Source organism: Bos taurus, chromosome 11, assembly GCF_002263795.3.
Source record: "Bos taurus isolate L1 Dominette 01449 registration number 42190680 breed Hereford chromosome 11, ARS-UCD2.0, whole genome shotgun sequence".
NCBI classification, from domain to species: domain Eukaryota; kingdom Metazoa; phylum Chordata; class Mammalia; order Artiodactyla; family Bovidae; genus Bos; species Bos taurus.
Window position 1 is genome coordinate 690973 of NC_037338.1, and position 27801 is coordinate 718773.

At 46.4% G+C, this 27801-nt stretch overlaps 1 protein-coding gene across 1 annotated transcript; it reads right to left on the minus strand.

Moving 5' to 3' along the window:
• Positions 1 to 888: 888 nt before the first annotated feature.
• On the minus strand, positions 889 to 24276 carry LOC100299995 (hemoglobin subunit mu-like). The gene is made up of 3 exons (XM_024999712.2): positions 24190 to 24276; positions 19838 to 19875; positions 889 to 1111 (listed from the first exon to the last, which is right to left on the minus strand). Exons 1-3 carry the CDS (start codon positions 24274 to 24276, stop codon positions 889 to 891), a joined length of 348 nt encoding a protein of 115 aa, XP_024855480.1.
• Positions 24277 to 27801: the final 3525 nt, after the last annotated feature.

A 27801-nucleotide genomic window follows, 5' to 3' on the forward strand; every position in this document is an offset into this window, starting at 1 on the left:
TAATTTGTTTTCCATGTCTGTATTTTGGTTATTCAGAAGATGTTATGTAAATTGAATCATATAGTATGTGGCCTTTTAAGACTGTATTTTATTTTCATTCAGCAGAGTTCCCCTGAGGCCTGTGCAAGCTGTACCAACCATCTGTTCCTTTTTTATTGCTGAGTAGTACTCCACTGTGGGAGAAGGCAATGGCACCCCACTCCAGTACTGTTGCCTGGAAAATCCCATGGATGGAGGAGCCTGGTGGGCTGCAGGCCATGGGGTCGCTAAGAGTCGGACACACCCGAGCGACTTAGCAGCAGCAGCAGCAGCACTCCACTGTAATGTTAATTCCATGTGTTATCTTGGGTAGATCACGGTTCCCAGGCATTTGGCCAAACATTATTCTATTTTGTTCCTGCAAAGATATCTTTTAAGAGGAGATTCACATTTAAATCAGTAGAATTTGTAAATAAGTAATTGATGGACTCAATAGTAAAAAACCTGACTTCTCCCAAGGAAGATGGAAACTTTCAGCAGACTGACTTCAGATTTGACCTACCACATCTACTCTTCCCTGAGTCTCCAGCTTGCTCATCTATTCTGAAGATTTTAGATTGACAGTCTCCACAATTATACAAACCAATTTCTTAAAATCTATCTATCTATCATCTATCTAACTCTGGAGAATGCTTGCTAGCACATTCATAGTATGGTTCTATCCATATGTTTAACCATTCATCCATTCATTAAAGGACATTTTGCTTGTTTCCAGCTTAGGGATGTTATAAAAGAAATAAGGCAACAATAAAAATTTGTATAAAAGATTTTTTTTTTTTTTTTAATTTTTCCAGCCTACTGAGGCCTGTTTATTGAATTTCGCAGACCTAGACCTGCGGGGCACGGAACTCAGCGGTACTTCTCCGTCAGCACCACGGCCACGCCCGTCAGGAACTTATCCCACGCCGCCTGCATCTCCACCATGAACTCGCCCTGCAGGTGGGAGGCCAGCACCACCTGGAAACACTGGATCACCAGTGGGAAGTTGGTGGGGTCCACGTGCAGCACTTGTGCGTGCAGGTCGGCAAGCGGGCTCAGGACTGCGCACAGGTTGTCCATGTACTGCACGGCCCTGTATAAAAGATTTTGTGCGGACGTAAGTTTTTACTTATCTGAGATAAATACTCAGGACTGCAATGGCTGTACTATTTCACATTCCCACCAACAGTGGACGAGAGATCCAGTTCCCCAGAATCGTCACCAGCATTTGGTATGGTCATTATTTTCATTTTAGCTGTTCCGATAGGTGTGTAGTGATATCTCATTGTGGTCTTTAACTTGCTCTTTTCTAATAGTGTTATTGATCATCTTTTTATGTGTTTACTTGCCATTTGTGTATCCTCTTTAGTGACTTTGCCTGTTTTCTAGGCATGAGTCCTTGGTCAGATATAGGATTTTTCAAGTAAGTTCTCCAAGTCTCTGGTAGGCATAATCTCAAAGATTTCCCCACCAAGATTCCTGTTCCCTGACTATTCAGTCAAACATTAGATACTGCTGTGAAGGGGGTTTTCAGATGCAATTAAGATTACTAAGTGAGTGATTTTCAAACAGGGAAATTATCATTAGTTATCTGGCTCAATGTAAGTATGTGCTTGCATGGATGCTAAGTTGCCTTAGTTGTGATGGGCTCAATAAAGGACAGAAACGGTATGGACCTAAGAGAAGCAGAAGATATTAAGAAGAAGTGCCAAGAATACACAGAAGAACTACGCAAAAAAGATCTTCATGACCCAGATAATCACAATGGTGTGATCACTCACCTAGAGCCAGGCATCCTGGAATGTGAAGTCAAGTGGGCCTTAGAAAGCATCACATGAACAAAGCTAGTGGAGGTGATGGAATTCCCGATTGAGCTATTTCAAATCCTGAAAAACGATGCTGTGAAAGTGCTGTGCTCAATATGCCAGCAAATTTGGAAAACTCAGCAGTGGCCACAGGACTGGAAAAGGTCAGTTTTCATTCCAATCCCAAAGAAAGGCAATGCCAAAGAATGCTCAAACTACTGCACAATTGCACTCATCTCACATGCTAGCAAAGAAATGCTTAAAATTCTCCAAGCCAGGCTTCAGCAATACGTGAACCGTGAACTTCCAGATGTTCAAGCTGGTTTTAGAAAAGGCAGAGGAACCAGAGATCAAATTGCCAACATCCGCTGGATCATGGAAAAAGCAAGAGAGTTCCAGAAAAACCTCTATTTCTGCTTTATTGACTATGCCAAAGCCTTTGACTGTGTGGATCACAATAAACTGTGGAAAATTCTGAAAGAGATGGAAATACCAGACCACCTGACCTGCCTCTTGAGAAACCTATATGCAGGTCAGGAAGCAACAGTTAGAACTGGACATGGAACAACAGACTGGTTCCAAATAGGAAAAGGAGTACATCAAGGCTGTATATTGTCACCCTGCTTATTTAACTTACATGCAGAGTACATCATGAGAAATGCTGGGCTGGAGGAAGCACAAGCTGGAATCAAGATTGCCAGGAGAAATATCAATAACCTTAGATATGCAGATGACAACATCCTTATGGCAGAAAGTGAAGAGGAACTAAAAAGCCTCTTGATGAAAGTGAAAGAGGAGAGTGAAAAAGTTGGCTTAAAGTGCAAGATTCAGAAAATGAAGATCATAGCATCTGGTCCCATCACTTCATGGCAAATAGATGGGGAAACAGTGGAAACAATCTCAGACTTTAGTTTTCTGGGCTCCAAAATCACTGCAGATGGTGACTGCAGCCATGAAATTAAAAGACGCTTACTCCTTGGAAGGAAAGTTATGACCAACCTAGATAGCATATTGAAAAGCAGAGATATTACTTTGGCAACAAATGTCCGTCTAGTCAAGGCTATGGTTTTTCCTGTGGTCATGTATCGATGTGAGAGTTGGACTGTGAAGAAAGCTGAGCGCCAAAGAATTGATGCTTTTGAACTGTGGTATTGGAGAAGACTCTTGAGAGTCCCTTGGACTGCAAGGAGATCCAACCAGTCCATTCTAAAGGAGATCAACCCTGGGTGTTCTTTGGAAGGAATGATGCTGAAGCTGAAACTCCAGTACTTTGGCCACCTCATGAGAAGAGTTGACTCATAGGAAAAGACTCTGATGCTGGGAGGGATTGGGGGCAGGACGAGAAGGGGATGACAGAGGATGAGATGGCTGGATGGCATCACTGACTCGATGGACATGAGTTTAAGTGAACTCCAGGAGTTGGTGATGGACAGGGAGGCCTGGCATGCTGCAATTCATGGAGTTGTGAAGAGTCAGACATGACTGAGTGACTGAACTGAACTGAGGAAGAATAGAGGAGAATTTCCTCAACTTGACAAGCAACATCTACCAAAAGCTATATGTAGCTAGCAGCAAACTTGATGAAAGAGTGCTTTCCACCTAAGACGAAGAACAAGATAAGAATGTCTACTCTTCCGTGGTGGATTCATGTTGATGTATGGCAAAACCAATACAATATTGTAAAGTAATTAGCCTCTAATTAAAATAAATAAATTTAAAAAAAAGAATCTGAAAAAAAAAAAAAGAATGTCTACTCTTACTATTATTAGCAACATAGTAGTGCAAGGTTTCCCTGGAGAAGGAAATGGAAACCGACTCCAGTATTCTTGTCTGGAAAGTCCCATGGACAGTGAAGCCTACAGGGCTACAGTCCATGGGGTTGCAAAAGGGTCAGACACTTTCATCAAGAGGCTTTTTAGTTCCTCTTCACTTTCTGCCATAAGGGTGGTGTCATCTGCATATCTGAGGTTATTGGTATTTCTCCCGGCAATCTTGATTCCAGCTTGTGCTTCCTCCAGCCCAGCATTTCTCATGATGTACTCTGCATATAAGTTAAATAAGCAGGGTGACAATATACAGCCTTGATGTACTCCTTTTCCTATTTGGAACCAGTCTGTTGTTCCATGTCCAGTTCTAACTGTTGCTTCTTGACCTGCATATAGATTTCTCAAGAGGCAGGTCAAGTGGTCTGGTATGCCCATCTCTTTCAGAATTTTCCACAGTTTATTGTGATCCACACAGTCAAAGGCTTTGGCATAGTCAATAAAGCAGAAATAGAGGTTTTTCTGGAACTCTCTTGCTTTTTCCATGATCCAGCGGATGTTGGCAATTTGATCTCTGGTTCCTCTGCCTTTTCTAAAACCAGCTTGAACATCTGGAAGTTCACGGTTCACGTATTGCTGAAGCCTGGCTTGGAGAATTTTAAGCATTACTTTGCTAGCATGTGAGATGAGTGCAATTGTGCAGTAGTTTGAGCATTCTTTGGCATTGCCTTTCTTTGGGATTGGAATGAAAACTGACCTTTTCCAATCCTGTGGCCACTGCTGAGTTTTCCAAATTTGCTGGCATATTGAGCACAGCACTTTCACAGCATCCTCTTTCAGGATTTGAAATAGCTCAACTGGAATTCCATCACCTCCACTAGCTTTGTTCATGTGATGCTTTCTAAGGCCCATTTGACTTCACATGCCAGGATGCCTGGCTCTAGGTGAGTGATCACACCATTGTGATTATCTGGGTCATGAAGATCTTTTTTGCATAGTTCTTCTGTGTATTCTTGCCACCTTCTTAATATCTTCTGCTTCTCTTAGGTCCATACCAGTTCTGTCCTTTATCGAGCCCATCTTTGCATGAAATGTTCCCTCAGTATCTCTAGTTTTCTTGAAGAGATCTCTAGCCTTCCCATTATGTTGTTTTCCTCCATTTCTTTGCACTGCTCGCTGAGGAAGGCTTTCTTATCTCTTCTTGTTATTCTCTGGAACTCTCCCTTCAGATGGGAATATCTTTCCTTTTCTCCTTTACTTTTTGCTTCTCTTCTTTTCACAGCTACTTGTAAGGCCTCCTCCGATAGGCATTTTGCTTTTTTGCATTTCTTTTCCATGAGGATGGTCTTGATCCCTGTCTCCTGTACAGTGTCATGAACCTCCGTCCATAGTTCATCAGTCACTGTGTCTATCAGATCTAGTCCCTTAAATCTATTTCTCACTTCCACTGTATAATCATAAGGGATTTGATTTAGGTCATACCTGAGTGGTCTAGTGGTTTCCCTACTTTCTTCAACTTAAGTCTGAATTTTGCAATAAGGAGTTCATGATCTGAGCCACAGTCAGCTCCCGGTCTTGTTTTTGTTGACTGTATAGAGCTTCTCCATCTTTGGCTGCAAAGAATATAATCAATCTGATTTTGGTGTTGACCATCTGGTGATGTCCATGTGTAGAGTCTTCTCTTGTGTTGTTGGAAGAGGGTGTTTGCTATGACCAGTGTGTTCTTTTGGCAAAACTCTATTAGCCTTTGCCCTGCTTCATTCTGTATTCCATGGCCAAATTTGCCTGTTGCGTTTCTGACTTCCTACTTTTGCATTCCAGTCCCCTATAATAAAACTGCTACTGCTGCTAAGTCACTTCAGTCGTGTCCGACTCTGTGTGACCCCATAGACACCAGCCTACCAGGCTCCTCCATCCTTGGGATTCTCCAGGCAAGAATGCTGGAGTGGGTTGCCATTGCCTTCTCCAATGTATGAAAGTGAAAAGTGAAAGTGAAGTTGCTCAGTTGTGTCCGACTCTTCACGACCTCGTGGACTGCAGCCTACCAGGCTCCTCTGTCCATGGGAGTTTCCAGGCAAGAGTACTGAATGGGTTGCCATTGCCTTCTCCCCTATAATGAAAAGGACATCTTTTTTGGGTGTTAGTTCTGAAAGGTCTTCTAGGTCTTCCTATAACCGTTCAGCTTCTTCAGCGTTACTGGTTGGAGCATAGCCTTGGATTACTGTGATATTGAATGGTTTGCCTTGGAAACAAATAGAGATCATTCTGTTATTTTTGAGACTGCATCCAAGTACTGCATTTCGGACTCTTTTGTTGACCATGATGGCTACTCTATTTCTTCTAAGGGATTCCTGCCCATAGTAGTAGATATAATGGTCATCTGAGTTAAATTCACCCATTCCAGTCCATTTTAGTTCACTGATTTCTAGAATGTCGATATTCACTCTTGCTCAGTCGCTTAGTCATGTCCAAATCTTTGTGATCCCATGGACTGTAGCCTGCCAGGCCCCTCTGTCCATGGGGATTCTCCAGGCAAGAAAACTGGAGTGGCTTGCCACACCCTCCTCCAGGGGATCTTGTAGTTACTAATTTTCAAGGAATTTGTTAATTTCATCTAAATTGTCAAATTTATGCATGTAGTGTTTTTCCTAGTATTTCCTTATTAACCATGTGATGCCTGTTATATTTGTTGCTTTATCCCATTTCCTTGTTGAAACTGGTAATTTGTATCTTCTCTTTTTTGCCAGTCTTGCCAGAGGTTTGTTAATTTTATTGATCTTTTCAAATAACCAATTTTTGCTTTCATTGATTTTCTGTATTGCCCTGTTTTCAATTTTAGTGATTTCTGCTTTTCTGATTTCTGGTACAACTAATACCTCCCCAGCCCTACCCGCTGCCACCCCACCTCCACCCCCCTGTTTTCCGCCTCGCCCCCACCCAGGGCACAGGAAAGATTTGAATTGGGTCATGGAGGTGAAAGTGGAGAAGTGGGTGGGGGTGAGGAAGTTATTTGTTTTTATCCTTACATTTGGAGAGTTGCTGACAGGAGGAGAGGGTAGGTAACAGGGAACAGCCCAAGGAATGGAGAAGGGGATTTCCAGAAGGTTTCGTGCATTTGCTCTCCTTCTGTCTGCAGGATGCATGTGGAGTGAGCTGGAGGCTGTGAGAGGCCAGACCACACCAGGCTCTGTGGAATGGAATCCTGAATCCAGCAGCACTCTGGGCACTGGAGAACACAGTCCCTTTAAACCATGTAACTCCGTCACAGAGAAATGGAAGAGGAAATTGAGACTCTGTTGGCCTCTGGATCTTGGAATATGCCCTTCCCACTTTTATCACTAACCTGGAGAATTCTGGAGGCACTTCATTTGCATTTAAAGGAATGTTTGCATAGGAGGATTCTTTCTGAAATTGTTTGCATCCGGGGACTCAAATTGCCTAATTGGGTTCAGGGGTACTTTCTTATTTGTGCGGTGAGGTGGCTTGGATAGAGCCCCCCTGACCTCCTGCCCTGAAGTGGGATTTGTCTGTTCAGGTTGTCAAGGGTGTGGGGAGCGGGGTTGAGCATTGCCTGTAGCACAGCAGGGCACTCCATCTGCTTAGGAAGTCCCAGGCTGCCTTTCCGTGTAACTGCGCCAAGGGAAAGCTTCCCAGACCTTTTGGAGTTCAAACAGCTCTTGTAAAATGGCATTTTGATGAGCTGAGCATAAATGAATTGGAAATGTTCAGATAATGTTTCCCCAGGGTTTAAAAACCAAGGAGAAACATGCTTGGCAAAGGGTCTAAGGGGCTGGGCCAAGAGTTTGAAAAGTGATTTGAGATGCTATGATGAACCTAAATTACCACCAGTTTCTCCCACCTTTGCTGGTGCAGAGGGCCTGGGGGAAGGGGCCTCAGGCAGGAGGAAAGAGCTTCTTTCTCCACCAGGGAGAAGGGAGAGCAGCTTTGACACCATGGTCATCTAATGTGGGGCTTTCTCAACTTTCAGGCTGAGTTTACTATCAGATCTGTCTACCCATCTCTGCATCCATTATTCCATCCATCCTTTCGTCCATCTATTCATCATTCCATCCATCCATCCATTCATTCATCCATCATTCCATCCATCCTTCTGTCCACCTATCCATCTAATGAATACTTACTAAGCACACACTGTGTACATGACTCTGAGAAGACAGAAGATAATGAGCCTCAGTCCCTGACCTTTCAGATCTCAGTGTTCTGGTGGGAGAAACTTGAGGACAGGCAGGGGCTACAGGAGTCAGGGTAAGAATGGTACCCCTTTGAGACTTCCAGAGTGACAACTTTGCCAAAGTTTCCAATGACACCCTGGTGGGGTGATAGGATGCCTCCAAGTTGGACCAGGGACCCCCAAGATGAGGTGCCATTCGGAATGGAAAGTGAAGGAAGGGGTTCACCCTACACTTGAGCCCAAAGCTGTACCAGAATGACCCCAGGACAGTGGATTCTAGAGATGACGCAGTGGAAGGGTCATCAGTGCCAGAGGAGAGCCTTATCCCTCTAAACACTGTCCTAGGACCATTGCTTATTACCCCATGCAGCTCCCACAGCAACCCCGGAAGATACTCCTATCCTCCCTTAGAAAAAAGAGGATTTTAGGGTGGGGACTTAGCCCACGGTTACCTGGATGGAAAGCTGGGAACTGGTGCCTCCATCTGCACTGGGTGATGAGGCTCCTTTCTAGAGGAAAGCAGAACCAGGACACCAGTGGCCACAAACTCCAGGGTCTGCCACCAGGCTGGGTATGCAGTGTTGACCTTAGCCAGGAAGAGAAATTGTTTAGAATGGCAAGTCTGAAGCTGCAAGGATACGCCAGCCCAGGGAAGTCTCTTGATGCACCTAAATTCTTCTTGGTGCAGAAGACAGAATCTTGGAAGAGATTTGGAGACCATTGGATCTGATTTCTAATTCTGCTGACCCATCCTGTCCCAAAAGGGAACTTTTTTTTATTAATAAAAAACTCTTTATTTTGTACTGGAGTATAGCTGGTTAATGCTTCCTAGGTGGTGCAGTGGTAAAGAGTCTGCCTGAAAATGCAGGGAAATGCAGGCTACATTGGTTTGATCCCTGTGTTGCGAAGATCCCCTGGAGGAGGAAATGGCAACCCACTCCAGTATTCTTGCCTGGAAAATCCCATGGACAGAGGAGTCACAAAGAGTCAGACATGACTGAATGAGCACTGGTACTGGCTTAGCTGATTAACAATCTTATGATAGTTTCAGGTGGACACTGGAGGGACTCAGTCATACATATACATGTATTCATCCTCCTACAAACTCCCCTCGCATCCAGGCTGTCACAGAAAATTGAGCAGAATTCCTCAAAGGGAACTTAAATATGGACTTTGTTTTTTTCTTTCTTGGACATGGTTATGCTTAGTGTCTGAGGTATAGACTTAGGTACTGAGGAACCTAAGATGTACATTTCAGCCTTTTCTTTGTCGCTTACCCTCGCCAACATGCACTGCTGGGCGAAGACATGTGCACACTGGCCTGCTTCTCAATATAGAATCACTGCAAGTGCAACCGCTGCAAAGGCAGACCAGAGCCGGGTGTGGTGCCGGTAATGGAAACACCTGGAAGGCACTGGTGTTTGTGCTCTAATTGTCCAGACTGAAGAATGGCTCTTGGAAAAACTCCAAGCCAATCTAAGTACTGTACAGACTTTTCTTGATGTGTGCAGTGGATGGCATTACTGAGAGAGTCAGTGTATTTTAAACCATGTTTGTTTTTTTAAAAAAAACAACTCAACACAATGTTTACACGTCATACGGAGTTCCGTCCAGGCTCAGATAATAATGAATGGATTGTTAGCTACACAGATGTCAAGAATGAAGTTTGATAATCACATGAGATGTGATGTGATTATTTGTTGTGAAGGACTTTCCCCGAGTTGTATCTGACAAATGCTATCAGAGTCCCTCCCCCATCATGGTGACATCAGAATAGAAACCCCCCTAACATCTTAAATGTCCCCAAGGAGGCCTCGCCTCCCTTGATGAAACCCACTAGCATGAGCAGACATTTTGGAAAGCATTCTAAAGTGGGCTACAAACACCACAGCCTCTGACATAGGAAGGCATCTCTCTTTCCACCTGAGAATGCATGACTGTTTTAGAAATCTAGAAACTTCTGAGAACCCATCCAAAATTAGCCGCTTTGAAACACAGCTCGTTACAATGGTTTTCCTGGCCAGGTGATGTTTTTCTTCGTGTATTGCTCGAAATGAGAAAATGACTGTCACATTCCAAAACAACAAGCAACAAAAATACCTTGTAAGGCAAACTGGTGCTCTTGAAGGGCCAGTTGCTCTTTAGCAACAAAACTCATACAAAGGTTGCCAGCTTCTAAATATGCGTGTGTGAAAAATCATATGCTTTAGGAGACCTGATCACCATATGGATAAAGGCAAAATTCTGTCTTTACTGTCCTTGGCATGCCCTCTCATGTCAACAAACTCATCGGGCACAGTGTCTGAGTGATGATGCCCTCCCATGAGACAGTGCTCAGGCTCTTTGGGGGCAAGAGTTCTGGGGGTTCTTCTTTTTCTTTTTTTGGCTGTGGCATGCGGGATCTTAGTTCCCCCACCAGGGATTGAACCTGTGCCCCTGCACCGGGAAGGTAGAATCTTAACCACTGGACAGCCAGGGAGGTCCCAGTTCTGGGGATTCCGAGGAACCTCCGTGCATAGGTGGATCTGAGAGTGGAGGGACAGGGAACCCTGTCCTTGGCTAGGCTGGGACACCCACTCTCCTGGTGTCCCCTGCAGGGATTGGAGGCCAAGCTGGGGCACAGTCAGTATGCTCCACTCTAGATCTGGTTTCAGCCCAGTTAAGAATCCCAACCTTCCTGGGAACCAGCCCTTCCTCATCAGGAAGTTTGTTTGCCTATTAGACAAACTTAGAACCCCTGCTTCTGTACCTGGTCTGGTGATAAGGGCCCAGCAGAGCAGGTAAGAAGAGGAAGGTGGTTCCTCACAGGAAGAACACCCGAAAGTGACCCAGTGGTTCTCTGGGCCTGCCTGGGCCATGGACTGTGCTTTTATTTTTTCTGGCTGTTCTGCACCGCTTGTGAGATCCTACTTCCCCGACCAGGAATTGAACCCATGCTCCCTATGCTAGAAGCTAGTAGCCTTAACACTGGACTACCAGGGCATCTCTGCACTGTGCTTTCGAGGCACTCTTAACGGTCCTAGCTACAGGTGCTTAGGGCTAGCTGTGCTGGGCCATGCACAACCACGGGCATCCAGGGTGCAAGAGGCGTGACAGCTAGTGTGTAGCATGAGGAGTTGGATAGTGATGGTCATGCCTTTAGTCCCTACAACCCTTAATCTTCTCCTAAACCTTATTCGTCTTCTCTCTCCCCCTAGTCTTGGAGGGAGATGCTATGAAGGCCTTCTTGTTACACACCAGGAAATAAGGCCCAAGAAGGTTAAGTGACTTGTTGAAAACCACCCCCACTCTAAGGAAAGGCATCAAGATGCAGCCCCTTTCCCAGCCCGCAGCAGCTTGCGCTCTTTGGAACCTGGCAGGATGAGTGTGTTCTGATGAAGACAAACCTGGAGATGCAGGTTCTGGGACCTGCTGGCTGGGGGAAATCCCTCAGAAAGCCACAAGACTTCCCCAGCCCAGCAGCTCTGAGTTCTGCCAGGGAAGCCCCAACTTCCTGCTGCCTGGGGAAATTAGAAACCTGAGGGTCAATCCAGGCCTTTCCGAGGCCCAGAAGCAGCCCAGAGAGTGGGGAGAGCAAGTTGGTGCTGGCACTGAGCGCTGAGGCCACGTGGCACCTGGCACCCGCATCACCTGTCAGAAAACCTGCCGATAGCAAAGGGCCCCAGAGTGCCCTGAGAAGGAGAAGTGGGGTGGCCGCAAGGGGACTTCAGGGGACCATCCACACAGTCTCCATCAGCCTTTCCCAACAGTGGGCACGCAAGCTATGAGAGCCTGAATGGTTGGAGCTCTCCACTTCCGGTGTGGACGGCAGGCATTTCCGGCCCGTAGCTGTTCGCGGGGAAGGGGAGTAGGACACGTGACCAGTGCCGGCCAATAAGCTGTGAGCCAGTTCACTAAGTGTTGGTGCCCGCTGCTGCAACACAGAGGTGGGTAACGTTCAAGGTTGGGGGCGCAGGTCCCTCTGTCAGGTCCATGAGTGACTCCAGTGAGCCTCTCAGGTTGGGGCTACAGTTGAAAAATCAAAGCCCTCCCAACTGTGGGTACTTGCTGGGTATCTGGCAGGGAAAACCAGGCAGAGAATTGGGCACCCAAGGAAAGAGTTACTCAGAGAGATGGGAGTGATTTTAGGGAATCACTGCTTGAATCATGAGATTCCCCTCGCGTGGCTGGATGCAGCGTGGATGGAAGTCATTATAAAGGCTCAGTCGGTGCAGGGACCAAGTGGACTTGGATGGGGGAGCGTAACATGTTTGTCTTTGCAGGGTTTTGCAGAATGAGTTATTTCTGGTCCTTGGGTGTGTAGTTTACACCAGGGCTCCTCAAACTCAACTCTGCACATGGATTCTCCAGAATCTTGTCGAAAGGCAGAGTCTGTTTCTGCAGGTCAGGGATGGGGCCTGAGAGTCCACATTTCCTCTAAGCTCACAGGTTGGCCCAGTTACTGGGCAGGCAGGACTACATTTTGAGAGGTGAGGACTTAGACACCAGAGCTCCTGCTAAGAGCATGAGTGGGAGTCAGACCAGAGATCAGGCCCACCTGCTGCAGGCCCCTGTGGTCCCCCATGGCACCACTTGATAGTTAGGGGTGCTTAGGGTCTTCTGATGATGCTAATAGCTGATGAGAGACTTTACCCCTGAGCCTGCACAAACAGGTTTCAGAGTAGGCTGGGTTTTATTTTGGTCTCTGAAATTTCGCCAATTTGGCCACAGAATAGATCATCAGTTCCAAAATGATTCATTTTCTGGCATGTGGAAATAATTAGAAGTAAGAGATCTTTTCCTGCTCTTTGTGAATAAAGAAGATAATGAGGCTGGTGAACAAAAGCCAAGGCATTGTGGTAGGTGGAATCCAAAGATGGCTCCCAAGATCCCCCCCTCCCTCCCCGCCCCTGCCCCCACTCCCCACCCCCACCACGCACTTTCTCCCAGCTCTTCAATCAAACACCAACCTAGGTGTTTTTCCGTGAAGGGATTCTGCAGATGTAATTAAGGTCTGTAATCAATTGACTTCGGGGCTTCCCTGGTGGCTCAGATAGCAAAGAATCTGCCTGCATGCCGGAGATCAGGGTTTGATCCCTGGGTCAGGAAGATCCCCTGGAGAAGGGAATGATTACCCACTCCAGTATTCTTGCCTGGAGAGTTCCATGGACAGAAGAGCCTGGCAGGCTACAGTCCATGGGTTTGCAAAAAGTCAGATACAACTGAGCGACTAACACTTTCACACTAGGGAAAGGAGATCAACCTGGGTAAGCCTGGCTTAAACAGATGAAGCCTTAGAAGAAAGATTTGATGTGAGAGGGACTCAACTTTTGCTGGTTTTAAAGATAGAGGCGGCTGTGTGGCAGGGAATGCAGCTGGCCTCTTAGAGCAGATAGTGACCCCTGGCTGATAACCAGGAAAGAAACAGGGATGTCAGTCCTACAACCTCAGTCATTCAACCACCGGAATGAGCTTGACTCTTCGCTAGCACCTCCAGAAAAGAAGGCACACATTCTGCATGTGATTTCAGTCTTGGAAGACCCTGGGCAGGGAACCCAAGCAATGTCAGCCATGGACATCTCACCTAATGATCTGTAAGTGGACCAATGAGTGTTATCTTAAGCTGTTAGGTTTGGGATAATTTGATATCCCAAATGGTCTGACATAGAAATCTAATACAGTCACAAGAGGAGATCTTTATGACCTTGAAAACTTTATGGTGGCCCTGGGCACATGGGAAAGTCATGTTCATCTTTTTATACAGACTTAATGGGTCAGAACTGTCACCGATCAAGTGCTTGAAATCTGAATGGCACCATTTGTCCACCTTAAAGCTAATTTTGTGTGTAAAATTCGGTGTCTTCTTTTTTTCCTGTAGGAAAAAACATAATCTGTATGTAAAGGGAAGAACTATTGTTTCCTTAAAATGATGATGCCTGGTAAAGACAATTGTAGTATTTTAAGTATGATATTTGTGTTTTTCTTGTTCAATAGGGAAAATGCAGTTTGAAAATAATTGGTAACCACTTATGCTTACAGAGGGAGGTGGGGGTGGGGAACGGAGGCGGGGATGCCAGAGATGGCTCAGAATGTTGTCATACGTTTTGTTGACTTTTTCTGGTTAAGTGTTATTCAAGTTTCTAAAGGAGATCTCAGTTGCTTTCTTAGTCAGTCAGGGCTGCCATAACAAAATACCATAGACATAGGTTAGGCAACACACATTTATTTCTCATGCTTCTGAAGACTGAGAAGTCAAGATCAAGGTGCCAGCAAATTCTTTTCCTGATGGGGACTCTGTTCCCGACTTGAAGATGACTGTCTTCCTGCTACATCCCCATGTGGCCTTTTCTTGGTGTGTGCTAGTGGGGAGGGGAGGGTTGATGGGGAAGGGAGAGGGGAAAGAGAGAGTGGAAGCGGGAAGGAAGAAGAAGGAAGAGGAGGGGGAGGAGGGAAAGGAGAGACGAATGGAGAGAATGAGGAGGAGGGTGGGAGGTGAGGGAGAAGAGGAAGAAGGAGGAGGAGGAGGAAAAGAAGAAGGAGGGGAAGAAGAAGAGGGAGAGAAAAATGGAGGAAGAGGCAGCAGGAGACGGGAGGGAGGAGGCAGACAGACGGGGCTCTCCTGTCTCTTCCTCTTCTTGTAAGGGATCATCATGAGGGCACCACTTGATGACCTGGTCCAAACTTAATCACCTCCCAAAGACCCCCACCTCCAAAACCTGTCACACTGGGGTTTGGAACATCAGCATCTTAAGTTGGGAGTATGTGTGCTCAGTTGCTCGGTTGTGTTCAACTGCTCGTGACCTCATGGACTGTAGCCCACCAGGCTCCTCTGTCCATGGGATTCTCCAGGCAAGAGTACTGGAGTGGGTTGCCATTTCCTTCTCCAGGGGATCTTCCTGATCCAGAGATAGAACCCATGTCTCTTGTGGCTCCTGCATTGGTGGGCAGATTCTAAACTGCGGGTGGGGGAACACAAACATTCAGTCTCTAATAGTGGCTTGGCATAGTATAGTATTACCCAGGTGTGTTGGAGTAGTGTTTTGAATAAGAGCTTCCAAGAAAGACTCCTTGGAGGCCCATCTTATTCCTCTGGGTCCCCAACTGTAGTCAACAGGGAACTCTAACATGGTTGATATGAGGCTTAGAAGTCCTGAAGAGAGCAACGATGGGAATTTTCATGGATGATCTCCCTAACACAGTTTTCCAATAGCCCAACATCACTGATTATTATTACCATTTCATAATTGCCACAATGATTCATATTTTCATGGGGGCATGGATGGCTGATTTAGGGGAGAGTCTATGTTTTTTATTATTTAATTCTGAGTTCAACTTTTTCAACAGAACTGCCTTACTTTGGGGGAACCCTGCAACCCCCTCTTTGTTATCTCTCCTCCATCTCAACTCTCTCAACTATTAGAGGTGGTAATGGTTGGACCCAAGTTTGGGACATTGTGAGGGATCACTTAGGTAAAAATCCATGTTGAGCGCTTGACGTGTGTGTTGTTGAGGGATCTATCTAGACCCATCTTATCAACAGAAGGTTGAGGGAAGTTGGAGAAGGGGTTATGTGGCCCACTTTGAGTTGTAGCAAGCCCTGTGTTCCAGGTGGTGCTAGTGGTAAAGAATCCACCTGCTAATGCACGAGACACAAGAGATGCGGGTTCGATCCCTGGGTTGGGAAGATCAACTGGAGAAGGGAATGGCAACCCACTCCAGTATTCTTGCCTGGGAAATTCCATGGACAGAGGAGCCTGGCAGGCTACAGTCCATGGGGTCGCAGAGAGTCGGACACGTCTGAGCAACTAAACAACAGCTAAACACTGCACTCTGTGCAGCAGAGTGCAGGAGCATTGCCCATGGAAGGGACCACAGAGGCTGGGGAGCACGAGGTTAGCTTCAGGGGAGGTGAACTGGAAGGCAGGGGTGAGTGACTGGGTGGTAGATTTGATGTGGGTGGTGCAGAGGGCAGAGGAAGCTGGGGTGAAAGCGAGGCTCCCAGCCAGGACACATGGGCAGATGGACAGAGGAGCAAGGGGTGGACACAGCAGAGAGAGGTGGCTGGAGGAGGTGTGGCTTGGGCTCCAGACTTCTACTGGATGCTTCTGGGTGATTTTCAAATGATGATGCAAGCATGTGGTTTTTGATCCTCATGTCCATTTAAGTTGATGTCATCTTAATTACGGTTACTTTCCTTTGGAATGGAATAGTTCTTTCGTATACTTTATAAAGCATCAGTTATTTTGGCAACTTCATTCACTGATTAATTTATTTGAGTATTTATTGAGCAGTTACCTTGTACCAGGAACTGTTAGAAACCCAAGAAACTAGCAGGAAATGAAACAACCCTCAATGTTGGTTTTTTTTTTTTTTTTCCACTCTGTAATTAAGTTGTAGTTACGTTTATACTGTTTCTTCTCACCTTCAGGTTTGCCTTCTGCAGGGGTGTGGGGCGCTGGGAGGAGGTGGCTACTTTGGAGGCTGGCAGACTAGACAAGGATCCTGCTTCTGTCCCTGAGTTTTCCCTGAGGGGTGGGTGTCATGTGGCTGCTGCCCACCAGTCTGTGTGTGCAGGGTGAATAATCAGAGAGAACCTGTCCGTGAATCACTTAGTTTGTGTGAATTATGCAAGACTATTTTTGCATTTTACTAATTAGCTCAGGTTAGTGTGAATTAATCAGTCTTTCTGGTTTATACCTTAAAAAAAATCACTCCATTTCCCAAAGCCATAGCATCCTGGTACCTCTGCCCCCGAACTTTCTTCCTTCTTCTTGGGCTCACCAATCCAAACCCTTAACTCAGCACCATCAGATAGCAGATAAAGCACAAGCTGGGGACCCCCGGCTGCTTCGGAGAAGGCAAACTGAGGACTACTTTCAGAGGGAGGGTGGGCAGCGGAGGGCCAGCAGTTAAGCCACCCACAAAGGTCAAAAGCAAAACTTTTGTCTGCATTTCAGCACAGAACCACTTTTGTGGATTTTCTTGAGGCTCATCTTTATACTTACAGGGCTAAGGTGTGGACATTTTCACATTTGCATTTGCTGATTTAAATCAAAGAAGAGGGACTTTCCTGGTTGTCCAGTGGTTAAGAGTTCAAGCTCCCAATGCAAGATCTCTGGACATTAGATCCCACATGCCTCAACTAAGAGTTCACATGCTGCAACTGAAGATTTTGCATGCTGCTGCTAAAAGGTCCTGCCTGCCACAACCAAGAACAAAGATTGCTATACTGCAGCTAAGACCTGGTGCAGCCAAATAATTAAATATTAAAAAATAAAATTGGAAAAGATGGCTATTGTTAAAGCAATCAGAATGTGGTCATTCCAGCTGTGATTACTCTACACAGTTGAAAACATTTCTTCCCATTTGGCTAGGGCTCCATCACTGAATGCTCCCAGTGGGTCGGAGATGTTTGCATAACCTTGAACTGGTTAGCCTCATTTGCTACACATGATGATATCCATCTCCCAAATGCAATTTTGCCAGCACTTGACTCTATGTGGGTAGCCAGAATTTCAATCTCTGTTCCACGTCAAGATGTTATGAATGAAGAATAGATGAAACCTGATTGTCCCCAAAAGTACTCCACTCACTTTGAGTTGCTAAGTCTTTAAAAATTTTTTAGACTTACATTTTCTGATGATAAAAGTGATACCCACCTTCCAAATGTGGAAATCAACAAAGCACTAAAAAAGAGGTCAACATTACGGGACGTCCCTGGCAGTTCAGTGGCTAAGACTACATGCTCCCAACACAGGGGGCCCAGTTTCGATCCCTGGTCAGGGAACTAGATCCAACCACACGATTCAACTAAGAGCTCACATGCTGCAATGAAGATCAAAAATTCCGCGTGCCACAACTCAGACCTGGAGCAGACAAATAAATTCTAAAAAATAAAAAGGTCAGCATCTCATATTATCCCAGGTAGGATTTGCTCTCTCCCCAGCTTTATTTTGGGTGTCCTTAATCCACTAAGACATTTCCCTCCTTCTCCCTCTTTCTTTTTAGAGCAATAGTTCTTCACTGTCCCTTCCATGGAATCTCCTGGATGCCTTTGTCCTCTCTCTGAGGCTGTTCTTGCTGTAGAAACTGAAGAAGAGCCTTATGTCAGAGAGGTGAGATTTGGGGACAAGGCTATGTGGGATCCACCCCAGACCCGCAGGGAAGGCAGACCTTCTTAAATCAGGACACTCAGGGCAGTTCCCAAGGACAGAAGCGGGGGGACCTTGGAGGATCGCCTGTAATAATAGTTGGGGTCTCCGTGTGGCAAGCCTGGGTCCCAGTGCTTGGTGAGGATGAACTGGGGCCTCTGCTAGCATGGCAATGCCCCATTGCCAATACCACGGGAGGGGTGAAGATGCTGAACACCCAGTTTGGGGCTTCCTGGGACAGGTTTGGCCAGCCGGGACAATCCCTAGCTTGTGTACCCTGGCATCAGCCACTGTTTTATGGTAGTTGAGCGCCTGGCAGAGAGTAGGGACCTGATAGTTTTTAATAGGCCAAATGTATGGTGCTTTTAAATGCTAATCAGTATTGTAAGAAATGATGTTCATCCTAAAGAGGTAAGTCCCTATGCTCCCCCAGCCCCGGAGGTCCTGGCTGCAAAGTCCTTTCTCTGGGCCCCTTCATTCACGTCTGAGCAGGATGGCCAACTGTCTGGGCTTCGCAGAGTCTGTCACCATATATGTGTCACACGTCTGTGTGGGGTTCTGCACCCACATGGTGCTCCAGGGTTCACGGCACTCTGGTGGTCAGTGCAGCCAAAGCCCACATCACCTGCAAAGTTAGGTGCCTGGCTCCCGCACCTGGCTCCTTGAGCTGGGTTCTCAGGTCTCTGTGGGATATTTCTTTCCATGAGTTCCACAGGCTCTTGCTTTTACCTTTCTTTGACTTATATTTTAAAACCATTGAGAACTAAAATATCAGCTGCCATACCATTAAACAAAGATGTTCCAGCCATCAAACCTTCACATTACAACCACTGGGATGGTGAGCCCTGAGGGGACTCAGGATGAGAAAGCACAGGATGCTGGCCCCAGAGAGCTGAGGTGCAATCACAGGAATGACTTCAGTGAGCCCAGACTCTTGCATCTTCTCATACATAGAAAAGTGCTAAATTTCTGAAAATATTTGGTTTTCCCTCAGTAACACTCATCTTTTGATGTTCCAAACACTTAGTCTTTTGTTGCAAAAACTTGGAGATCAAACCAGTTATTCGTAAAGGAAATCAACTCTGATATTCACTGGAAGAACTGATACTCCGATACTTTGGCCACCTGTTGTGAAGTGCCAACTCACTGGAAATGCCCCTGATGCTGGGACAGATTGAGGGCAGGAGGAGAAGGGGAGGACAGAGGATGAGATGGCTGGATGGCATCACCGACTCAGTGGACATGAGTTTGAGCAGACTTGGGAAGATAGTGAAGGACTGGGAGGCCTGGCGCGCTGCAGTCCATGGAATCACAAAGAGCTGGACATGACTGAGCAACTGAACAGTAGCCTATATATTCTAGCTCCCTGGCTTTGCCTCTTTGTAACAGTTTTCTCAGCGTTACCTGAGGTGCTGTGTCCTGAAGTCCTCAGAAAGTCTGCGGAATAAAACATAACTCTCAACTTGTGCATTTTTTTTTCAGGTGACACATTTTTATCTTTAAAAATTTTCAAAAATATGCAGACATATAGAGAACTCGTAAATGTCTGTGATCACAGCATGCAGAGTGGGTAGTTAGAACTATTCTGTCATTATTGCCCTAAGTGGCTGCTTTTTAAAATTAATTAATTTTAAAGTTTACTCATTTCTGGCTGTACCAGGCCTTGGTTGCGGCAGGTGGGCTCTTTGTTGTGGCTTCTCTCTCTGTGTAGCACACAGGCTTGGTTGCTTCCTGGCATGAGGGATCTTAGTTCCCTGGCTAGTGATTGAGCCCATGTGCCCTGAAGCAGAGGGTGCATTCTGAACCACTGAACCACCAGGGAAGTCCCTGCCTGTGAGGTGAGAGGCACGACTCATGCGGGGCTCTCTGCCCACTGCCCCAGGTTCTTCTCTGTCCCACGAGACGCCACCTTCGGTTCTGACGCGTTACCTTCCAGCCTGCTTCTTACACTTCTGCACGCAGTTCACCTGCATAGCCAAAGGAGTACAGAAGTTTGCACTGAAAGACCGTCTTCTGTCACTCAGCATTGGTGGCTGTTATGATTTCACTGGATTTCCTTATAATTCTTTCCTTCCTCTCTCCTGAGGTGTTTGATACCACAGCCGGGTCACCCTGTGGTGACATATATACACAGCTGTTTCACCCTGATGGCTGTGTATATGCAGTGCTAAAATGCACGGACTTTGGAAAAACAGAATGAGAAAGCTGCTCTTCAGTGTAATAAAGTTGGCAACTATTCCTCATCATCGAACACCCGCTCCAGAATTAGATTTCCCCAATTGTCTCAAAAATGTCTTCGAGTTGGTATGTTTGAGTCAGAGCCCCTATGTATGGAGGACTGCTTTTCTTGCATTTAAAACAATTTTTATTGAAGCGTAGTTGATTTACAATGTGTTAATTGCTGTTATACAGCCAAGTGATTCAGTTTTACATATATATATGTATGTATACATACACACACATTCTTTTCCATATTGTTTTCCATTTCGGTTATCATAGGATATTGAATATAGTTCTCTGTGCTCTACAGTAGGACCTTGTTGTTTATCTACCTTCTCCTGCATTTTTTATTTTATTTTATTTTATTTTATTTTATTTTTTTTGTGCTACAAGCATGAGGAAGCCAGATCACTTGCCTGGAGAACATTCTGAGGTTCCTTTGGCTTCCGGGGGCCATCAGAGAACCCTGTCTTGGTCCACTCAGGCTGCTGTAAGGCAACTCCGCAGCCTGAGCTGCTTAGACGTGGATCTGGAGCCTGAAGTCTGAGATCAGAGGGCCAGCGAGCCCAGGGGAGGGTGTGCTTTCGTGCTGCAGGCCTCTCCTGTCCTCACATGGTGCAAGGGCAGAGGAGCTCTGTGGGGCTTCCTGTGTGTGTGTGTGTGTGTGTGTTAGTTACTGATGTCCAACTCTCTGTGGCCCCATAGACTGTAGCCTACCAGGCTCCTGTGTCCATGGGGTTCTCCAGGCAAGAATACTGGAGTGGTTGCTATTGGCTTCTCCAGGGGCTCTTCCTGACCCAAGGGTCAAATCCAGGTCTCCTGTATCCCAGGCAGACTCTTTAGCACTGAGCCACCAGCAAAGTGGGGCCTTCCTTATGAGCGCACTGATCCCATTTGTGAGGGCTCTGCCCTCTGGACCAAATCACTCCAAAGTCCCACCTCCTTCTACCGTCACCTTGGACATGAGGTTTTCAACATATGAATTTTGCGGGGGATGCAAACATACAGACCATGGTAAACCTTACCTACCATTGTTTTCCCAACCAATGGATGTTCTTGTAAAGGCTGGGCTAGAGGGTCCACTTCTCTGGCAAGAATTCTTGGTAGATGGAGTTTGTTTTTTGTTTTTTTTTTTAAGATTCATCACTGTTGTGTGTATCTAAGAGCTTGATCTAGTGAGCAAGACTTTAACTGCTGAACAAGCCGTGTTCTTCGACATCTTCACTGGGCCGTCCTTGGACACTGGCTTGATTCCACCCTTCTGCCTTCAAGCCAAGCTGTAGCACACACTCTTGTGTCTGCTTCCTTACACGTGTGTACAAGAGGGTCTTTGGGGTTTTGCTCAGGTATGCATCAATAATTGCTATGAATAATCTCTTTTTACTGGAAATAAAAGCGCCTCCCTATTTATGATAACTAAGTCCATAGCACTCAGTGAACCCAAACATCACTGTTTATTTTTCAAACAGTGGATAATTTTTAAGTTTCACTTTCAAATAGTATATTCTAGTAACAAAAGAATCAATAGCTTCCTTTATAAAGTAAAAAATCACCCTGAAATCTTCTCTTGCTGTCACCATGATTAATAATTTGTTGACTATCCTTCCAAATGTTTTTCTATTCACACTTGAACATAAATATATGCACATCTCATACCACACAATAGGAATGCTAATATACATATTTTTATGGCCAAGTTTCTTTTTTTAAAATGTATGTTTCATGAGCATCTTTCCACATGAATATGCTCACATCTAAATACTTTCTTTTAACAGCTGGGCAGCATTCAATGGCCTAGGGATGGTGTGATGGTTAATTTTATGTGTCATCTTGACTGGCCATGGGATGCTCGGATAAAGTGTTATTTCTGGCTGTGTGTGTGGGTGTTTTCAGTTGAGATTAGCATTTGAATCAGTGGGCTCAGGAGTGGGCGATGGAGGCTGGGGCTGGTATCTGTACTTGAGGGTGCGGGTGGCTGGGAGCCTCTGGTTTAAAGGGCAGTTGACTCATAGGGAACTGTGTCAAGTTCAGACTCCAGAGTCACTCATCCAAAATGTGAAGCACCCATTCTATGCCCAGGCACATGCCTTGTCCCGAGCAGTTGCTGCTGCTGCTGCTAAGTCACTTCAGTCGTTTCCGACTCTGTGTGACCCCATAGATGGCAGCCCACCAGGCTCCCCCATCCCTGGGATTCTCCAGGCAAGGACACTGCAGTAGGTTGCCATTTCCTTCTCCAATGCATGAAAGTGAAAAGTGAAAGTGAAGTTGCTCAGTCGTGTCCGACTCGTAGCGACCCCATGGACTGCAGCCTACCAGGCTCCTCCGTCCATGGGATTTTTCCAGGCAGGAGTACTGGAGTGGGGTGCCATTGCCTTCTCCACCTGAGCAGTTGAAATCAAAACAAATTACAAAAAAATCCCAGTTTTACTTAAAATTATTAACAGGTGCAGTCTTGTATACAGGGCCCTGGCACGCTGCCTCAGTTGGTTGCTTTGTTGTTCAGTCACTCAGTTGTGTCTGGCTCTTTGCGACCCCATGGATTGCAGCACACCAGGCTGCAGTTTTCATTATCCCTGTTTTTCACTATCTTCTGGAGTTTGCTCAGACTCACGTCCATTGAGTCGATGATGCCATCCAGCCATCTCATCTTCGATCGTCCCCTTCTCCTGCCTTTGATCTTTCCCAGCATCAGGGTCTCTTCCAGTGAGTCAGCTCTTCCCATCAGGTGGCCAAAGTAGTAGAACTTCAGTTTCAGCATCAGTCCTTCCAATGAATGTTCAGGGTTGATTTCCTTTAGGATGGACTGGTTTGATCTTGCTGTCCAAGGGACTCTTGAGTCTTCTTCAGCACCACAGAGCATCAGTTTTTCAATGCTCAGTCTTCTTTATGGCTGAGCCTTTCTTGGCTGCTAGGTTATGTCTTATTGACCCTAATACATAAGTGTTTACTTTTTGGGACACAGAACAGTGAGGTAGAGAGTGTGCCAGCTACCTCTGTCCTTGTTGAATCAGGTCCCTCTGAAGTAGGATGAGTCTTCAGCATGGTTCCTGGTCTGCTGCTCCAGCTTGACACATGGTTACGACTTCCTGCCCCTCGGTTGCAGCCTCACCTCTTGAAGCCTTGTCTCCGGGGAGGGAATGTCTGAATGGTGGCTGCCCTTTTGGCACAAGGCACTCACTCAATCAGGAGTGCCTTTCCTGGTTGCCCTGTGTATCACAGTCCCTGCTGAAACACCACTCCCCACCCTGGAACAGCTCAGGGATCTTCAGTGCTTGAGATGGGCTCCAACAAAAGAATAGGAAGATGCTTCTCAGCAAGGTGTTTACCTTCTTATTTTCCTTACCACAGTACCTAAAATTGACATAATTTTAATAAACCCTTTGTTCCAATAGGATTGTTTGTCTGTTACTACAGATGGTGCAACACCTCCATCACCAGATCACCACCACCATCACCACAGCATCAGCTCCACCATAGCCATGGCACACACAACCCTACCAGCATCACCAGATCACCACCACATCACCAGATCACCACCACATCACCAGATCACCACCACCATCACCAGATCACCACCACATCACCAGATCACCACCACATCACCAGATCACCACCACCATCACCAGGTCACCACCACATCACCAGATCACCACCACCATCACCAGATCACCACCACATCACCAGATCACCACCACATCACCAGATCACCACCACATCACCAGATCACCACCACCATCACCAGGTCACCACCACATCACCAGATCACCACCACCATCACCAGATCACCACCACATCACCAGATCACCACCACCATCACCAGGTCACCACCACATCACCAGATCACCACCACCATCACCAGATCACCACCACCATCACCAGATCACCACCACATCACCAGATCACCACCACATCACCAGGTCAGCACCAACACTGTGATTAAACCCCCAGTACCACTGTGCTCACTGCAGTCACAACCACTGACTCTAACACCACCACCACCACCATGATCACCGTCACTACTACCACCCCCAAGCCCACGCCCCCCACCGTTATAATCCCACCGTCAGGCCAGTGACCGCCGTGACCGCCAGTGCCATCACTGTCACCAGCACCGCCTCCACCCACGTTTCCATCACCAGCTCCACCATTTCACATCACACGCCATCATCACCAGCACTGCCCATGCCAATACCACCATCACCACCAACACCCTCACGCCACATATGGGCAAGACTTCACTGCAGAGGTCTTCAAGTCACATTTGGGAAACCCTCAGACTCTGACGAACCCCTGAGGGGTGGAGTGGAAGTGGAGACAGAAGCCACTAAGCAGACGTGGGGCCAGGCTCACCCTCTTCCACTCAGGCTTCAATCTGAGACACCGCCATTATCTGCTTTTCCTGTTGGAGTTCCTCCTAAAATGCCATCAAGGTTCTCAGATCTTAAAGCCCACTGAAGCCACGGTGTGCATAGTGCTTTATCCCACCAAGGAATTTTTTCCAAGAAGTGTTTAGGAAAATGCAAATGCCCGAGGAGGGCACACACGCAAAGGAGAAACACTCGGTGTTTTTATCACGGAGAACGGGGGTCGCCATGGGTGGTGCTGAGGAGAGAGGCATGGACCCCACACTCGTGGGCTTGTGTCATGGAAGACAGCTGGAAGGGAGTGGAAAGGGAGAAGCAAAGGCCAAGACCGCCTTTGTTTCTGATGTGCATTCAGGACATGATAGGTTAATCCAAGCTTGGCACAGCTAGGAGGCTGTGTGCTTTCCTGCAGGACTGTGCGTGATGACAGGTTTTCCCTTTCACTGCCTGGCCTCTCTGCCCCCTGTGCCCGGCCAGGAAGGTTTTCTGGGAGGGTTTCTCCCTCCACACTCATACTGGAATGTCTTATCGTGGCGTTGGGGGAGTCTTGTCTCTTTGGGATGAAAAGTGTTGGAGAGCTTTATTGGATAATTCCTCCCTTGAAATTGTACTCTCATTAGATAGGAAACACATCATGTTTTGTTAAAATCCAGCCTGGAAACAGATCTGAGACTCCTAAGTGGCCTGGCTTTGAGGACGAATTCTTCATCTTTTTTAATATTTGAAAATTTATTTTTAGTTGTTTGGTTGTACCTTGCGACTTGTGGGATCTTAGTTGCCCCACCAGGGACCAAACCTGTGCCCCTTGCATTGGAAACGAGGAGTCTTTTTAAAAAAACTTTTAATTTTGTCTCATGGTATAGCCCATCAACAATGTTGTAATAATTTCAGGCAACGAGCAAAGGAACTCAGCCTTTGGATATACATGTATACGTGTATCCATTCTCCCCCAAACTCCCCTCCCATCCAGGCTGCCGCATAACACTGAGCAGAATTCCGCCTGCTATACAGTAGGTCCTTATTTGTTATCCATTTTAAATAGAGCAGTGTGTATACAGGTCTACCCCAAACTCTCTAATCCCTTCCCCTCATGCTTCCCCTGCTGGGAAACATAAGCTCATTCTTGAAGTCTGTGAGTCTGTTCCTGTTTTGTAAGTTCCTTTTTATCATTTCTTTTTAGATTCCTGGATGTCATAGGATGTTTCTCCTTCTCTGCTGACTTATTTCACTCAGTATGACACTCTTCTAGGTGCATCCGTGTTGCTGCAAACGGCATTATTTCATTCTTTTAAGTGGCGGAGTAATATTCCTTTGTATATATGTACCACGTCTTCTTCATCCATTCCTCTGTTGATGGACATTGAGGTTGGGTGGGGAGCCTTAACCACTGGGCTGCCAGGCAAGTCCCAACAAACCCATCATTAATCTTCTCAACAATTCCCTCCCTTGTCCTGCTGTATCACATGACAGAACCATGAGGCCAGCAGAGCATCGTCTGCATTCTAGATGCTCGCCCAACGTGTTTTTCTGTTTCTGCTCCAAGGAGCAACTAGATGGGCATAGAGGTGAGGATGTGGGACTGAAGCCAGAGAGGGATGTGTACTGAGAGGACCAGACTCCAAAGTCTGCTTCTGGGATGTGAGCTCACATCCCAGCGGCGGACAGGTGCTGGTGGGCACAGAGGGCAGCTGTCAGTAGGGGTGGGGAGCTGTGGGCATGTGGCACTCTTGACCCCTCTCAAAGGAATGAAGCCACTTGGCTCCGGCTGGTCCTCACCATGGAAAAATAAGAGCCATGGTTGCCAGACGGTCTGAGCCCCACCACCCCTACAAGATAAACTAGATTTTTTTTAATGCAAAAATGCCTGATCTTTCAGTGTCGACAACATATTAATTTTAAAAAATGATGATGCTGTGCAGGTCAAATGAACACATATGGGAATAGTATCTGGCCTCTAGATACCTGGTCTGCTTTCTGTCTCTGGTTTTATCTAATAAAGGACTCCTGGTCTCCAAGTGAAGGTACAAAAAATGTCAGAATCCACAGCTAAAGAAGGTGGAGTGCCAAAGAATTGATGCTTTTGAACTGTGGTACTGGAGAAGATTCTCGAGAGTCCCTTGGACAGCAAGGAGATCAAACCAGTCAATCCTAAAGGAAATCAGCCCTGAATATTCATTGAAAGGGCTGATGCTGAAGCTCTAATACTTTGGCCACCTGATGCGAAGAGCTGACTTATTGGAAAAGATCCTGATGCTGGGGAAGATTGAAGGCAAAAGGAAAAGGGGGTGACAGAGGATGAGATGGTTAGAAGGCATCACTGACTCAATGGACATGAATTTGAACAAGCTGAGTGATGGTGGAGGACAGAGGAGACTGGTGAGCTGCAGTCCAAGGGGTTGCAAAGAGTTGGGACATGTCTTCACAACCGAACAACAGCAGCTACAAGAGGACTTGACTGGTGTAGATACATTTTTCTTCTACATCGGGAAATCTTTAAGAATGCACAGTGGAGCAGCTCTGATCCAAGATGCTCCCGGTTGGGTGTTTGAGGTCCTTTCCCAAGGCTGTAAAGCACTGTGCTCAGACCACTGGTTATGGGTCTGGGGGCTGGTGTTTTAACTGTCGCCAGTGCAGATTGCCCCTGCCCATCACCCATTTATTACCTGTAAAATGAGAAGTGGATGGGGTGTGGGGATTTTAAAATGTGTGTGTGTGTGTTTAACACTCTTATTTAAAACTCAGGAATTCCCTGGTGGTAGGTCCAGTAGTTAGGATTCAGCGCTTATACTGATAAAAGCCCAAGTTCAATCCCTGGTCAGAGAACTAAGATCCTCACCAGCCACTTGGCAAGGTAGAACAGAAACAAAGCAAAACACCAAAAACAGAAACAGAAAAACCCCTCAAAACACAGCAAATGAAGCAGATGAGTGAAGTGCTGCAGCCTCAAACTCACCCCCGCTCCCAGGCCATATGTCTTCCAGAACCTTCATGCCATTTCCCTCATGCTCCTCTAAGAGCCAGGCTGGGGGACACACATCTGGACGGATGCCTTTAAAGAGGGGGAACTTGGCCAGAGCCGCTTCTCAGTTAGAGACGAAAGTGAAAAGTCCAGAACTCCAGGCAGATTGTCTCCAAAGACAAAGCTTATTTTCCTGGTGAGTTAGAACTCCCACTTCCACTAAGCAAAGAAATACAGCCTAAAGAAACTGCAGGAACAGGAGATGTGGTCTTGGAGGAGGCATGGGTCCAGGTACTATTTGGCTGTCATTCATTAGTGAAAAATCACAAATTTAGTCCTGAGGACGTTGA

Coding starts and splice junctions, on each gene's coding strand:
- LOC100299995 (XM_024999712.2), bottom strand. CDS start 24,276: ATGGTGGAGCTGGTGATGGAAACGTGGGTGGAGGCGGTGCTGGTGACA. Junction 19,876..24,189: donor CGGCGGTCACTGGCCTGACG/GTGGGATTATAA, acceptor TTGGCTATGCAG/GTGAACTGCGTGCAGAAGTG. Junction 1,112..19,837: donor TGTAAGAAGCAGGCTGGAAG/GTAACGCGTCAG, acceptor TCTTTTATACAG/GGCCGTGCAGTACATGGACA.